The 17,013-nt window shown below is 41.6% G+C and overlaps 1 protein-coding gene across 1 annotated transcript in view; it reads left to right on the top strand.

Annotated features, from left to right (window-relative positions):
• Positions 1–17,013, top strand: part of CYFIP1 (cytoplasmic FMR1 interacting protein 1) — a 126,725-nt gene that overhangs the window by 32,082 nt on the left and 77,630 nt on the right. Inside the window, exons 2-6 of the mRNA XM_013059421.2 lie at positions 13,055–13,177; positions 13,253–13,342; positions 14,985–15,062; positions 15,320–15,421; positions 16,312–16,493. Coding sequence (XP_012914875.1) covers positions 13,061–13,177; positions 13,253–13,342; positions 14,985–15,062; positions 15,320–15,421; positions 16,312–16,493 — 569 coding nt within the window. The 5' untranslated portion in view covers positions 13,055–13,060. The remainder of the gene's footprint in view (positions 1–13,054; positions 13,178–13,252; positions 13,343–14,984; positions 15,063–15,319; positions 15,422–16,311; positions 16,494–17,013) is intronic.

The raw sequence follows: 17,013 nt of genomic DNA, 5'->3' as shown, positions 1-17,013 counted from the left end.
ATATTAGCAGTGGGTTTTTCATAGATGGCTTTGATGATATTGAGGTATGTACCATCTACCTCTACACTTTGCAGAGTTTTGATCAGGAAAGGATGCTGTACTTTGTCAAATGCTTTTCCAGCATCTATTAAGAATATCATATAGTTCTTGTTCTTTATTTTATTAATGTATTGTATCACATTGACTGATTTATGGATGTTGAACCAACCTTGCAGCCCTGGAATAAACCCCACTTGGTCATGGGGAATAATCCTTTTAATGTACTGTTGGATCCTACTGGCAAGTATTTTGGTGAGAATTTTCGCCTCTGTGTTCATCAAGGATATTGGTCTGTAATTCTCTTTTTTGATGGGCTCCTTTTCTGGTTTTGGGATCAAGGTAATGCTGGCCTCATAAAATGAGTTTGGAAGTTTTCCTTCCATTTCTATTTTTTGGAACAGTTTCAGGAGAATAGGAATTAATTCTTCTTTAAAAGTTTGGTAGAATTCCCCTGGGAAGCCGTCTGGTTCTGGACTCTTGTTTGTTGGGAGATTTTTGATGACGGCTTCAATCTCCTTACTGGTTATGGGTCTCTTCAGGTTTTCTATTTCTTCCTGGTTCAGTTGTGGTAGTTTATAAGTCTCTAGGAATGCATCCATTTCTTCCAGATTGTCAAATTTGCTGTAGTATAGCTGCTCATAATATGTTCTTGTAATTGTTTGTATTTCTTTGGTGTTGGTTGTGATCTCTCCTTTTGCATTCATGATTTTATTTATTTGGGTCCTTTCTCTTTTCTTTTTGATAAGTCTGGTGAGGGGTTTACCAGTCTTATTAATTCTTTCAAAGAACCAGCTTCTAGTTTCGTTGATTTGTTCTATTGTTTTTTTTGGTTTCTATTTCATTGATTTCTGCTCTGATTTTTATTATTTCTCTTCTCTTGCAGGGTTTAGGCTTTCTTTGTTGTTCTTTCTCCAGCTCCTTTAGGTGTAGGGTTAGGTTGTGTATTTGTGACCTTTCTTGTTTCTTGAGAAAGGCTTGTACCACTATATATTTTCCTCTCAGGACTGCCTTTGCTGTGTCCCACAGATTTTGAACCGTTGTGTTTTCATTATCATTTGTTTCCATGAATTTTTTCAATTCTTCTTTAATTTCGTAGTTAACCCATTCATTCCTTAGAAGCATGCTCTTTAGTCTCCATGTATTTCGATTCTTTCCCAATTTCCTCTTGTTCTAGCTTCAGAGCATTGTAGTCTGAAAATATGCAGGGAATGATCCCAGTCTTTTGATACTGGTTGAGACCTGACTTATGACCCCGGATGTGATCTATTCTGGAGAATGTTCCATGTGTACTAGAGAAGAATGTATATTCTGTTGCTTTGGGATGAAATGTTCTAAATATATCTGTGATGCCCATCTGGTCCAGTGTGTCATTTAAGACCTTTGTTTCCTAGTTGATCTTTTGCTTGATGATCTGTCCACTTCAGTGAGGGGAGTGTCAAAGTCCCTTACTATTATTGTATTATTGTTGATGTGTTTCTTTGATTTTGTTCTTAATTGGTTTATATAGTTGGCTGCTCCCATGTTAGGGGCATAGATATTTAAAATTGTTAGATCTTCTTGTTGGACAGACCCTTTGAGTCTATAGTCTAAGGACTATATAATATAATATAATATTATATTATATATTATAGTGTATATAATATATATATTATATTAGTCTATAGTCTATAGTCTAAGGACTATAATAAGATCCTCTTATTATAGTCTTTGGCTTAAAGTCTAATTGATCTGATACAAGGATTGCCACGTCAGCGTTCTTTTGATGTCCATTAGCATGGGAAATTGTTTTCCACCCCCTCACTTTAAATCTGGAGGTGTTTTTGGGTCTAAAATGAGTTTCTATTAGACAGCATATTGATGGGTCTTGTTTTTTTTATCCATTCTGATACCCTGTGTCTTTTGATTGGGGCATTTAGTTCATTAACATTCAGGGTAACTATTGAGAGATATGAATTTAGTGCCACTGTATTGCCTGCAAGGTGACTATTAATTGTATATTGTCTCTGTTCCTTTTTGATCCACTACTTTTAGCCTCTCTCTTTGCTTAGAGGCCCCCTTTCAACATTTCCTGTAGAGCTGATTTGGTGTTTACAAATTCTTTTAGGGTTTTTTTTTTTTTTTTTTTTTTTTTTTTTTTTTTTTTTTTTTTTTTTGTCCTGGAAACTTTTTAAAATCTCCCCTTGTATTTTCAATGATAGCTTAGCTGGATATAGTATTCTTGGCTGCATAGCCTAGCTGGGTATAATATTCTTGACTGCATGTTTTTCTCTCATTTAGTGCTCTGACTATATCATGCCAGTTCTTTCTGGCCTGCCAGGTCTCTGTGGATAACTCTGTGCCAGTCTAATATTTTTACCATTTTATGTTACAGTCTTCTTGACCTGGGCTGCTTTCAGGATTTTCTCTTTGTTGCTAAAACTTGTAAATTTTACTATTAGATGACAGTGTATGGACCTATTCTTACTGATTTTGAGGGGGGTTCTCTGCACCTCCTGGATTTTGATGATTGTTCCCTTTGCACTACTAGGGAAATTCTCTACAGTAATTCTCTCCAATATACCTTCTGCTCCCCTCTCTCTTTTTTCTTCTTCTGGAATCCCAGTTATTCTAATGTTGTTTCATGTTATAGTTTCACTTATCTCTTGAATTCTCCCCCATGATCCAGTAGTTGTTTGTCTCTCTTTGCTTAGCTTCTTTATTGTCTGTCATTTGGTCTTCTATATCACTAATTCTCTCTTCTGCCTCATTTATCCTAGCAGTAAGAGCCTCCATTTTTTATTGCACCTCATTAATAGCTTTTTTTATTTTAACTTGCTTAGGTTTTAGTTCTTTTATTTCTCCAGAAAGGGCTTTTATTTTTCCAGACAGCATTTCTCTAATATCTTCCGTGCCTTTTTTGAGCCTGGCTAGCACCTTGAGAATCATCATTTTGAACACTAGATCTGACATATTACCAGTGTCCATAGTGATTAGGTCCCTAGCCTTTGGTATTGCCTCCTGCGTTTTTTTTGTTTTGTTTTGTTTTTTGTGGTGAGTTTTTCCACTTGTCTTTTTATCCAGATAAGAATATATGAAGGAGCAAATAAAATACTAAAAGGGTGGCAAAGACCCCAGGAAAATGTGCTTTAACCAAATCAGAAGAGACCCCAAATCAGGGGGGGAAGTAAGGGGGTAAAAAGAAATAAAAAAAAAATTTTTTTTAAAGAACAAAAAAGAAAATATATTTTAAAAAAAATATATATATATATATATTAGACTGGTGAGTAGAACTGGGTCACCCACCTAATTTGGGGAGTATTTTGGTCTCTTAGAAGAAACTGCCTCCCCAAATTTTAAAGAATGAAAAACATACATAAGGGTAAACATGATGAAGGGATGGAATATGACTATAAACATGAAAAAAATTTTTTTTAATTTCTAAAAAAGGAGTTGGTAAGGTAAGTTGGTTGGGAGAATAAAGAAAAAGAAAGTAAAGAGAATTTGCTCAGGCTGGATACTAGAACAAAGCCCTGTGTTAGATTTAGGATATAATTTGCTTTATTAGAAGAAGTTGTATCCCAGATTTCTTTAGAAGAAAAAACCCTATGTGTATACAAAAAGTAAAATTAGATACAATGAGGGATAAAATATGACTATAATAAGGAAGGTCCAAGAAATATTCTTTTTTTTATGGAAGTTATTGTTAAGATAAACTCATTAAAAAACACTAACAGAGGAAAGAGTAAAAGTTAAAAAAATTTTAGCAGAAGGAGAAAATAAAATTAAAAAAAAATTAACTTTGCAAGAGTGAAGAATCATGGGAAGAAAGCCATGAATTCCATGCTTTGCTTTCTCCTCCTCTGGAATTCCACTGTTCTCCTTGGTAAGTGAACTTGGTCTTGGCTGGATTTCTTGCTGATCTTTTGTTGGGGAGGCTTGTTGTAGTGACTCTCAAGTGTCTTTGCCCATGGCAGAATTGCACCACTCTTACGAGGGGCTAGGCTAAGTAATCTGCTAGGGTTCGCTTTCAGGAGCTGTTGTTCCCTGAACGCTTTCCGTAGAGTTCTGGAGGATGGGAATGAAAATGGCAGCCTCCAATCTCCCGTCCAGAGGAGCCGAGAGCTTGGGGCTTCACTCCTCAGTGCGCCCTGGGAGAAAAGCCCTTAATCACGCCAGTCTCCCTGGCCTCCAGCGGCTGCGCTCTGAGCTCACAGCCTGTGACCAGGCATCTCTGTCTCTGGCACACAGCCCCGCCAGGAGTCTCCAAACCCTGCAGATCCCTTCGCCCTTCCAGGGGGGTCTCCCTGGATCCTGTGGGGTCCCTGCTCATAGAGCAGTGGCCTGTGCCGTGGATCACAATTTAAGGTAACTCCACGTTAAGAGCTCACTCCTCAGCTCCGTCTTCCCCGCTCTAATACCTGTGAGCTCTGCAACACTCGGACACCCCCGATCCTTCTGTGACCCCACGGGACCTGAGACCATGCTGTCCCTGCGTGGGTTTCACCCCGGCTTAGCCTCTGGAGCGATGTCCCTCAGTGGAGCAGACTTTTTAAAGTTCTGATTTTGTGCTCCATTGCTCAGCTGTTTGCCGGGAGCCGGCCCCTCCCCCATGGTCTATCTTCCCTTACTTTGGGTTCACTTTTCCACCGGTCCTACTTTCAGAAAGTGGTTGATTTTCTGTTTCTAGAATTGCTGCTCTTCTTCTCTTCGGTCTCCTGTTGGATTTGTAGGTGTTCGGAATGGTTTGATAAGCTGTCTAGCTGATCTCCTGCTACCTGATGTCATCTCAGCCTGCTACTTCTCTACCCTCTTGACTCCTCTCCTGTTGGGCCAATTCTTGACTCATTCTCAGCTCTGTGTTAGTTTGCTTGGCCTGCTGGAACAAATGCCACAGACCAGGTGGCTTAAGCAACAGAAATGTATTGTCTCACAGTTAATGGAAGCTGAAAGTTTGAGATCAAGATGTCAGCAGGGTTGATTCCTTCCAAGGTCCTAGGCTTGCAGATGGCTGCCTTCACTCTCTGCTCCCACATGTTCTTCCCTTTGTACACCAGACCCCCAACTGGTGTACACCTCTGTACATGTTCATGTGAGCTGAATTGGTGAAGACAGAAATGAGATGGAGTTGTTAAACTGTAAATTCCCACCTGGCAGCGCTGGCATGGTTGAGTACCATTCCAGATAAGTCATTTAATTATGGTTTGGGGTTTTGACATTGTGGAAGCTGGTTAGAAAGTCTCATCACTCCTTCAGGTGCAGTTGGAGGTTCTGCCCCATGGGTCATGTGATAGCTAGGGAGATGGGGTCCCTTGTCTTGGGGACACAACAAGCTTTGTGGGGGCTGGCAGCAGCATTGGCAGTGAGCAGGGAAGGGGACCAGCAGCCACGAGGCAGATGTCACACTGGGAGAAAACTCCAGTGGGCCTGAGGGGATGAGACAGGAAGGGGCGAGTACCTGTGGCCAGAGTGGTTGCACTGAGTGTGCACTTTTTTTCTAGAGTAGTGTGATACCCATGATAAGGATAGAATTTGTTGGTGGCAATTAGAGATGGAGAAAGTAAATGGATTTAAAAGAAATCTTGGAGGTAGAATTGTGAGGTGTCAAAGAACAAGTCAGGACCAAGACTTTGGAAGCTTGGACCCAGAGCTGACTGTTCCCACCTTTCCTTACTGTGGTTGAGGCAGAAGCCATGCAGAAATGCATTTGTGGAAGAGGAACAGGATGGAGAGACATGGGAGTGTTTCTGTGGTCCTAGGTTTGTATGTGCGTGTGTGTGTGTGCATGTGTGTTCATGGCAACTACAGGGCTCCACATGGCAGAGTGTTTGTTAGGGAAATGTTTATGGCTGAAAAAGATGAAATATGAAAATGTCACAGATGGGAAAGAACAGCAGTGACCTATAGCAGGTCCTTGGCTGGTGGTCCACAGAAAGTGCAAAAGGTGCTGCAGATAAATGTTCAACAACTTGGACATTTTTATGGGAGTGGGAAGAAAAAAGCAGCTTACAAAACAGCTTGTATCATATTATCTTCTCTCTGTGGGGGATGGGGAGATTATGGCTTTTTTTTTTTCCCTTTTCCATATTTCCTGATTTATGTACAATAGGTATTGCTACTTTTTTTGGTCTTGATTTTTAAAAATTGTAAGGTCACATTTACCATTTTTACCATTTTTAAGCATACAGTTCAGTGACATTGAGTGCATTGACAGTATTGTGCAATCATCACCAGTGTCTTCTCCGGAATTTTTCCCATTTTCCCAGATGGGAACTTTCTGCATATTAAACGCTAACTCCCCATTTCCAACCCTTGACAACCACCATTCTACTTTCTCTCTGTGACTTTGACTACTCTAGGTACTAACATAAGTGGAACCATACATTATTTGTCCTTTTGTGACGGATTTATTTCACTTCGCATAATGTCATCAAGGTTCATCCATGTTGTAGCCTTTGTGAAAATTTCCTTCCTTATTAATTATATCTCGTTGTGTGTATGTACCACACAAATAACTGCTATTTTTATATGAGAAAAGTGTCCTTAAGTACTTATTTGGATTAAGTTGAACATTTATGTTTTTCCTTGGATGTGACCTAAGTGTGTCACTGACCCTGTCTGTGAGCCTCCTGCACTACCTCTTCCCCTACTAAGGGTAGTCTCTCTTGGGCAGAGGAGGGGGAGGAGGAAGGGTCCTATGCATTTTGGGCAGGAGGCCAAGGTGACTGGTCACATGGGCAGTGTAGCTGCCCTAGGTGGTTGGCCTGACTAGTTTTCTCAGTGACCGCATGGGTGGTGTGAGGGTATGGAAGGTTTGCAGGAGCCCCCAGGCCTCTTCTGGCACAGCATGGTTTCCAGCCATGCCAAGGGCCGTAAGTGGGACTCAGGGCTGGATCCGTAGGAGGCATGTCGTTTGGCAGCCTGGTGCCTCAAAAGCCATCACTGGGACTCCCCACACTGACTCTGCAAGGGCAGTGGCAAGGGCGATTACCAGCCCTTGCCTACTCAGTGCTTTGCTATCCTGGGCGTCTTCTTTTTTAAGTATGCAGAATGGGAAGTCCTGATAATAGAAGGAAGTTGATCATGGAAGTTTTTAAAAGGCTGCTTTCCTTGTCTGTAAAAGGACCAGATATTTTGAAAAATTACCTGCTACATTTTAAATTTCTAGTTAGAAACATACAGAGTAGAGATCTTTTGTCAAGAGGAGTTTTGTGTAAATGCCAATTTAGGCCCCCTAGCTCCCAGTGTTCAGTTCCTCTGTGTTCTGGCTGATTTCCTGTCAAGGACAGAATTGTTGCTGTCACTAGTGCACTTATGGATTTACTTCTCCTTTCAGTCCTGTTGGTGTTGGCTTGATGTAGTCTGAAGCTCTTTCTCCTATTAGATGCATCCACATTGAGCCTTGTTCTGTCTCCCTGGTGAACGACCTTCTGTCATTGCGCAGTCCTCCTCGTTATCCTTGGTTGTCTTCTCGGCTCTGAAGTTTACTACTTACGTGGCCACTCCAGCTTCCTTTGGACTGGTACTTGCATGGTTTTTCTTTTCCCCTTTTACTTTCAACATATGTCATTATATTTGAGGTGAGTTTCTTATAGCTGGCATATAGTTGAGGATTTTTTCATCCTTTCTGACAATCTTTGGCTTTTAATTTGTTCAGGTTTTTTTTTTAAGTCTCCTCTTCTGAGATCCCAATTATTCTAATACTGTTTCATTTTATGGTATCATTTATCTCTTGAATTCTCCTCTTATGATCCAGTAGTTGTTTGTCTTATTTTTTCTCAGCTTCTTTATTTTCCATTATTTTGTGTCCTATATCAAATTCTCTCTTCTGCCTTATTTATCCTAGCAGTTAGAGCCTCCATTTCTTTTTATTGCGTCTCATTAATAGCCTTTCTGATTTTGACTTGATTAGATTTTAGTTCTTTTGTTTCTCCAGAAAGGGATTCTCTGCTGTCTTCTGTGCTTTTTTCAAGCCCAGCTGGTATCTTTATAATCGTTATTCTGAGCTCTCGTTCTGACATCTTACTTATGTCCATACTGATTAGGTCCCTGGCAGTTAGTACTACCTCTTGTTCTCTTTTTTGAGGTGAGTTTTTCCATCTTGTCATTCTTGTATAAAGTGGTCGCTTTTCTATTTGTAGAGTTGCAGCTATTCTTTTTTTAGTTCTCCAGTTGAGTTCAGAATGATTTGATAGCTATCTACTTGAATTCCTGGGATTAGATGAAACTAAGGTCTCCTACTCTTCTGCCAGCTATATATATATATAATCAGTGTAATTCCTGATATGTTTGGACATCACACACACACACACACACTTTTTTTAAATAGTAGAAATTTATTTCTCACAGTTCTGGAGGCTTAGAAGTCTCAGTTCAGGGTGTCAAGGACCCAGCATGGTCTTGTCTGGTGAGGGTCTATAACATTCTGATTTTTATTTTTATTTTTTTAAGGATTTTATTTATTTATTCGACAGACAGAGATCACAAGTAGGCAGAGAGGCAGGCAGAGAGAGAGAGAGAGAGAGAGGAGGAAGCAGGCTCCCTGCTAAGCAGAGAGCCTGATGTGGGGCTCGATCCCAGGACTCTGGGATCATGACCTGAGCTGAAAGCAGAGGCTTTAAACCACTGAGCCACCCAGGCGCCCCAACATTCTGATTTTTAATAAGAAATACGTATTTGGTCTTTATCTGTTTCTGACAGAGAGCTCCTAAAACCCTAATAGTTTCTTAAGTGGTAATGAAGATATTGATATTCATAACAAACGCCTTTCAGCCACACCTGAGTTTATGGTAATGAAGTGACTTTTGGAAAGCCCCTTAAGAGGGGGGCTGATTGTCAGGAGATGCAGCATGTGGTTAGAGGATGGAACTTTTCCACCTTCCTGACCTTGGAGGTTAAATCCTTTGCCAACCACTAGTGATTTAATCAGTCGTTCTTACTCATGTAAGGAAGCCCACAAGGACAGAGTTGAGAGAATTTCTGGATTGATGAAATATGTGGACATTTGAGAAGAGTGTACAGCACTCAGAGAGGGCATAGAAGTTTAGCACCCTTTCTTCAAAACTTACCCTCTGTCTTCCATCTGGCTTTTCCTGAGTTACATCATTTATAATAAACTGGTGATCTAGTAAGTAGAACATTTTCCTGAGTCGTGTGAGCTACTCGGGCAAATTAATTGAACCCAAGGAGGGGGGTCATGGGAACCGCTGGTTTATGGCTGGTTGATCAGAAGCACACTAGAGAACCCAGACTTTTGATTGGTATCTGAAGTGGAGGAGGGAGCAGCCTTGTAGGACTGAGTCCTTAACTTGTGGGATCTGATGCTGTCTGCATGTAGATAGTGTCAGAATTAAGCTGAATTGTAGGACACCCAGTTGGTATTCAAGAATTACTTGGTGGGTCATAGGGCAGTTCTATTTTCAGATGAATGGATCAAGAAGATGTGGTATATATACACAATGGAATACTATGCAGCCATCAAAAGAAATGAAATCTTGCCATTTGCGACAACATGGATGGAACTAGAGCGTATCATGCTTAGCGAAATAAGTCAAGCAGAGAAAGACAACTATCATATGATCTCCCTGATATGAGGAAGTGGTGATGCAACATGGAGGCTTAAGTGGGTAGGAGAAGAATACATGAAACAAGATGGGATTGGGAGGGAGACAAACCATAAGTGACTCTTAATCTCACAAAACAAACTGAGGGTTGCTGGGGGGAGGGGGTTTGGGAGAAGGGGGTGGGATTATGGACATTGGGGAGGGTATGTGCTTTGGTGAGTGCTGGGAAGTGTGTAAACCTGGTGATTCACAGACCTGTACCCCTGGGGATAAAAATATATGTTTATAAAAAATAAAAAATTTTTTAAAAATGGTAAAAAAAAAAAAAAAGAATTACTTGGTGGTGTGGGGGGAAAAAGCCACATATTGGAATTGGTCACAGACTTAGAGGACCTCTTGTATGTTGCAACTTCTCATTATGTCCTTAAATAGCAGAGAGAGGATCCCTATTTTTTTCATTGCTCTGCTTCCTTTTCCTGCCTTCTGTTCGATTGTCTGAACATTTTTAGTATTCCATTATAATTTATTACATATGATCGTTTCGTAAGTTATATTGCTTTTCATGTTTGTTTTTTTGTTGGTGGTGTTTTTTGTTGTTGTTGTTTTGGTTTTTGCTTGCTCTGGGGTTTATAAAGCATAAGCTTAACCTTTTGGTGTACTTCAAATCAGTATTTCACTAGTTCAAGTGGAATGTAAAAATCTTATACCACGTAGGTCCTTTTGCCTCCCCTCTAATGTCATAGTTCTCTTACATATTACATTTATAATCAGTGAAACCCTATTAGTGTTTTAATTTTTTATTTCAACCTCTAAACATTGTTTAAAGAACTGTGGAGGAAATAGTCTATTCTCTTTGCTCCCTGTTAAACCTTTGGATTGCTTTTGCTTTGTTCTGTGTCCCAAGTCCTTCTGATATTACTTCCCTTTTATCTAGAAGAACTTTGATTAACCTGTTGCCTATGAATCCTTTTTATTTTCTTTCATCTGGGAATATTCTTATTTGTTGTAGGATTCTGTGTTGACACTTCTTGCAGACTTAAAAAGTGTCGTTCTACTTTCTCAGGTCTCCTTGGTGTCTGAGGAGAAAACCTCATTCAAATTGTTCTTCTCTAGGTAATAAAGCATTTTTTCTCTGTTTCCAAAATATTCTTTCTTTATTTCACCAGTCAATTTTTTTTTTTTAATTTGAGTATAGTTGACACACAACATTACACTGGTTTCAGGTGTACAACTTAGTGATTTGGCAAGTTTTTACATTATTCTGTGTTCACGGCAAGTATAGCTACCATCCGTCCCGATACATCAGTATTACAATATTGTTGACCATTCCTTATGCTGTGCCTTGTAGCCCTGTGATTATTCATTCAAGATGGTTTTTTTTCTTTACTTAGTTTATAACAGTTGACTATGATGTGTCTGGTATGGATTTCTTTCTTTTTTTTTTTTTTTTTTAATTAAGATTTTTTATTTGAGTGAAAGTGAGTGAGTGGGGGGGGGGCACAAACAGGGGGAAGGAAAAACAGTCTCTCTGCTGGGCGGGGAGCCCCATGCAGGGCTTGATTTCAGAACCCTGGGATCATGACCTGAGCTAAAGGCAGATGCTTAAGTGACTACCAGATGCCCTTGGTATGGATTCCTTTAGGTTTATCCTTTTTGGAATCCATTAAGTTTCTTGAATTCATACATGGGTGTTCTGCCAAATGTAGGAGGTTTTTGGCCATTGTTTTCACACACTTTCTACACCCCTTGCACTCTAATGACACAAATATTAGGCCATTTCTCTTGTACCAAAGGTCCCCCAAGTCTCCTCATGTTTTTCCAACCTTTTTTTCTATTGTTCATATTAGATAATTTCTATTGTTCTGTCTTCGAGTTCATGGAATCTTTTTTTGCCTTGAGCTTGTGTAGGGGGTTTTTAAAATTTTCGTATGGTACTTTTTAGTTTTTAAATTTCTATTAATTTTTTTTATATGGTATCTTTTTTTCCCTTGCTTTTGATTGTTTTTTCTTTCAGTTTGAGAGTGTTATCATTATTTGTCAGAGCATTTTCATAGTCATTGCTTTAAACTCTGCTAAATAATTGTAATATCTGTGTTCTTTCATTGTCAGTATATGTTAATCATCTTTTCCTATAGGAGTTAAGACATTCTTGGTTTTTTGTGTGCTGAGTAGTTTGGACTGCAACTGGACATTGTGGATATTATGGAATGGGACTCTGCATCTTAAGTCCTGGGAAAATGCTGATTTTTTATTTTAGCAGGCAAACTACTTGGTTCAATTTAGGCTATGGTTCTGACCTGCCTTCTCTGGGGTATGATTTGGTGTCAGTTCTGTTTCAGAGCCTCTGCAGTGCCATTTGTGTCTGTCCCATGAGTGACGCCTGTTGCCATCTGGGAGCCAGCTGTGGTCTCAGGGGTTGTGGTGTGAGAGGATCAGATTCATACACATACAGCTTGGGGGTGGGCCCCAAGTTCATGAGCAACTTTATGGACTTGCTGTTTTGAGATTTCTTCCCCTCCACATTGTCCCTGGGGCTTTCCAGTGCCCTGGGGTTCCCTTTTTTGTTCTTTAGCCAATAGCTCGGGGTTTAGTAACTAGTTCCACCACGCACTTCTACACCCACACCTTGTCTGGTGCCCAGTGTTGGGAAGAACAACTGGGTACCTCTTCCATTTAGTGTTCTCGCTAACCTGCCTGCTACTCTTTCCTTACAATACATATAGTGGCTCCACATGTCCCATCTGGGGTCAGAGCTTCTTGCTGTATTGCCTCTGGGAATGGAGCTACTACTCCCTGTATCCCATCCAGGGTCAGAGCAGCATTCAGCAGGAGGCAGGCTGGTGTGTGCTGTTTCTTCTCCCCTGGAGCTGGCACAGATGTGTTTAGATGACATCCACCTCAATTTCTATGCTTCCCTGCACGGGGCCTTGTTTGTCCTTTGCCAACAGCTCCCTCCCTTTTTCATGTTGACCCTCGTCACTCACCTTAGTAGTCCCTACAGTCTGTCCCTGGAGGAAGAGCTCTGACCTTTACCATCTTTATCATTAGTGTGTAACCTTGCTTAGAGGAACCATCTGGGAAGTGTCTGTAGGCAGGGAAGCACTGTTGCCCCCTTGGAGGCTGTGTTGGCTTCATTGGGGGCAGACAAACTGTTGAAAGAAGAGGACATTCCCTCCTCTGGCTCCATGAGGGGTTGTCAGACCCTCCCAGAGATCCTACTAGGGACAATGGCTTCAAGGTGGGAAGGGTGACAGGAAGCAACAGTATATGTGGTGGTCCATTCCTGGAGGAAGAGGCTACATCATGACTCCTTTGTGAGCAAGCCTAGGAGAGATTGGCCATAATCACTTCAGCCATCTCCATTGCCCTCAAGAGAGGGGTCAGGCGAGTGGGGGTCTGATTTCCCCACTTTGGAATGATTGTCAGAGTATCTCCATCCTTCCTCACAGCTCAGGTAGCTTTGTGTTTTGTTCTAGGCCAAGATGGCGGCCCAGGTGACGCTGGAGGATGCACTGTCCAATGTGGACCTCCTGGAAGAGCTCCCTTTGCCTGACCAGCAGCCCTGCATTGAGCCCCCACCATCCTCCCTGCTCTACCAGGTTTGTGCTGGGTAGGAGTGGGGTGCACTACCTACAATGCTGACCTCCACATGATGGTTTTTCTCTTCCTTTCAGCCAAATTTCAACACTAACTTTGAAGACAGAAATGCATTTGTTACTGGTATTGCAAGATATATTGAACAGGCGACTGTCCATTCTAGCATGGTAATTCCTTCTGCATGTTTTTGTTTTCCTTGGGGGAAGAGTACCTGTGATGGCAAATGTACACTTTTTTGGTGTTATCCTGATATGGTATATAGTAAGAAAAAAGAGAAGAAAGTGGATGAAAATGCCTTCTGTTTTTAGAGAAGGCTTTGTTTTTCTTATTATAAAAATAATAAATGTTCTTTCTGAATATTGAGCATCTGTAGATGAAACAAAGAGAAAAAACCTTTGTCAGCATTTAGAGGGAGTCCGTTCTCTCTCATTATTTATATCTGTACTCATACAAGCGGTAATACACTCAAATGTGATTCAGATTGCATGAATGAATTACACTGTTGGTAGATATTTTAATGATTTCATAAACTTTTCATATGTCATGAAAATGTGCCAGATAAAGTAATTTTTAATAGCTGTCAAGTCCCATTTTGTAAACTTCCTCAGTTTAATTATTTTTGCATGTTTACTTAGTTTCCCTTTTTTCTTTGTAATAAAAAATGTAGTGGTGAATATCGTTCCAAACACATTCCCATTGGCTAGATTTGTCAAAGTGAAGTTACTGGGTCAAAAGTTGTAAACATTTTTTTTTTTTAATTTTTTTCTTTTTTAAGATTTTATTTATTTGACAGAGAGAGAGAAATCACAAGTAGGCAGAGAGGAGGAAGCAGGCTCCCTGCAGAGCAGAGAGCCCGACGTGGGGCTCGATCCCAGGACCCTGGGATCATGACCTGAGCCGAAGGCAGCGGCTTTAACCCACTGAGCCATCCAGGCGCCCCAGCTGTAAACATTTTAAAGGATCTCAAGAACATGGTGAAATATAGTTGACATGTTTAGAATATCTCTGCACCTTTTACCATTTTGCCAAAGAAAACAATGTGGAAGGAGTAGACACAAAAGCAGTTTTTGTTTTTGGTTTTTGGTTTTTTTAAAGATTTTATTTATTTATTTGACAGAGAGAGATCACAAGTAGGCAGAGAGGCAGGCAGAGAGAGAGGAAGGGAAGCAGGCTCCCCGCTGAGCAGAGAGCCTGATGCGGGACTCGATCCCAGGACCCTGAGATCATTACCTGAGCCGAAGGCAGCGGCTTAACACACTGAGCCACCCAGGCACCCCGAAAGCAGTTTTTAAAATAATGGCAGTCTTTGCATGGATACTCTCTCTGGATTTTAAGTGCTGCAGAAATACTTATAGCTTTTCCTCCCCTACACTAGGGATGACAGAGTTGCCTCGGTCTTATGAGCCCAAAGGCTCTCTGTAGCCTAGTGGTAAGGCCTTGAAGACCCTGTGCAAATCTACCCTATACTGTTCTCAACTTCAGGTCTGCAGTGCCAGCAGGTTGTTTAGGGGTGAGTGGAGTTGAGGAATAGTGTCTGTGGCAGGTACCCTGGGGCATGCTGGCTCCTCTCCAGCCAAGGGAAGCCACGGGAGCGTTTTGGGCGGGCGTTATGGCTTCAGTGCTGCACTGCAGCATCATCAGCTTCTTACCAACTGTCTGGTGTGTGCAGTTCTTGGTACTTGTCTATCCCTCAAAGTGAGAGTCAGGATAGTTTATGCCTCTGGACTTAAGCAAAATGGCATCTCCTTTTTTACGATTGTTTTCCTGCTTACCTTTGATTTGCCCTGTGTAAATTTCATTCTCTTGCAGAATGAAATGCTGGAGGAGGGCCAAGAGTACGCGGTCATGCTGTATACCTGGAGAAGCTGCTCTCGGGCCATCCCACAGGTGTCCCCATCCCAGCCATGCCTCACTCCATCCCTGATGGCTGTGCAGCCCCCCTCTCCCACTACAGACAGTGCTCCTACCCTTCTGGCTCCCCCCATCTCAGCCAGACCACACCCCCACTCCACCAGCCCTAACCCCCACCCCACCCCACTCCACCCTACAGTGGGTTGGCACTGCTGGCTCTGCCCTAACAGTGCCCTGCCCTCTCACTTCTAGCAAAGTTGACGCCTCTTTATGTCATACTTGTTTATTCCTAGGTGAAATGTAACGAGCAGCCTAATAGAGTGGAAATTTATGAGAAAACCGTAGAGGTCCTGGAGCCTGAGGTCACAAAACTGATGAATTTTATGTACTTCCAGGTAAAACAGTGAAATAATCCTAGGAGTTTAATGCAGAGAAGTAGGAATCTGGCCCACTGTCACCCATCACCATGACTTACTAAACAAAATGCATGTGAATTAAAGCAACCATAACAGCTTCTGAGACCAAAAGGAACAAAGCCTTTGTCAGTCTAAAGCTTTACTGACCCTTCTAGAATAAATACCTCTTTTGTGTTTCACTTCTCTTGTCTCTTTGCGAGTAAATTTGTATTTCCTCCATGAGGACTGTTTTCTATTAGTTCTAAATGCGTTTGTCATTCTGTTAATTCATACTTTTTATTCATCTTGTTTTTCAGGTCTTTTCTTTCTCTCAGCTTCTCCTAACTGTCCACTTAGTGGTCCTTGCTCTGCCTTGGCTCCTTTGGCCCGCTGGTTAGGCAGAGTAGCCACAGGAAGGAGATTTGATAGTTTTTTAAAGATTTATTTTGGACATGTATGAAGTTTTTATTATAGATTCTTCAGGAAAGGAAGAAGATAGAACTTACTAGAAGAATTTTTGTTTTATCTTCGGGGTTGTCAAGAGGAAAAATTTCCCTAACACCCCTTTGCACCTCTGAGTGCTAAAACGTCTGTATGTAGACCTTCTATTGGAGCATTTTTCTCAGTAACTTTGCTTGTATAATCAACCAAATTCTTTTGTTTTAGGATGTAGTTGGTAAAGTAGAAAATAAATGATGATTGTCACTGAGCAAAGGCATGTGGAAATTACTTTATAGAGACAAGTCTCTTTAACTGAGCTGTAAAATCCACTCATTTGGGTGGGTATTTCATGAAAAAGGAATAGTGAGTCCAGATAACATGCTTGTAGCTGGGCATGGAGTTAGACCGTCACTGATAACAGCCTTTACGCCCTCCACTCCTCTGCTCAGAGAAATGCCATTGAGCGATTCTGTGGGGAGGTGAGGCGCCTGTGCCATGCGGAGAGAAGGAAGGACTTTGTGTCTGAAGCCTACTTGATCACACTGGGCAAGTTCATTAACATGTTTGCTGTGTTGGATGAACTGAAGAACATGAAGTGCAGCGTGAAGAACGACCATTCGGCATACAAGAGGTGAGCTTTGACTTCATTCCCCCAGGTCCTTGCAGAGAGTGCTCTGGCAGGCAGGGTGGTTCCTGGTGAGATGCACGCTCTACACACACTAGGTGTGCATCTCATGTGCTGACATAATGCAGCTGGTTGTTAGCAATTATTTGGCAGCCTCGGATAGTTTGAATACACAAACCTAGGTATGTGAGGGTATGTGAGGTAGCTGGCAGTTTATGTGTGTGGCGATGCATCAAGGTATGTCCTCACAGGTGTGTGTACGTTGTAGTTTCATGGCACTAGAGTGGGATCTGGTCATCCTCAAAGGTTTGTTGAGAACCTGTGGGTGCTCAGCTTGTGTAGGAACACAGAAGTACGCAAGTCCCTGTTACAGAGGCTTAGGGCCACTGCAAGGCTTTTGGCTCAGTAGGCATCTCGGTAAGGGCACAGGCAGGTTCTACAGCCTGAGGGCGCCACCTGTCTATGTCATTTCCTGGCTGCACATCCCTGGAAGGTACACACCATCACAGCAGTGGGCAGAGCTGGC

Source organism: Mustela putorius, unplaced genomic scaffold (assembly GCF_011764305.1).
Source record: "Mustela putorius furo isolate JIRA1106 unplaced genomic scaffold, ASM1176430v1.1 tig00003972_pilon_pilon_pilon, whole genome shotgun sequence".
Classification (NCBI taxonomy): Eukaryota; Metazoa; Chordata; class Mammalia; order Carnivora; family Mustelidae; genus Mustela; species Mustela putorius.
Note: the sequence above shows the minus strand (reverse complement) of the source record. Positions and strands in the feature narration are given on the sequence as shown.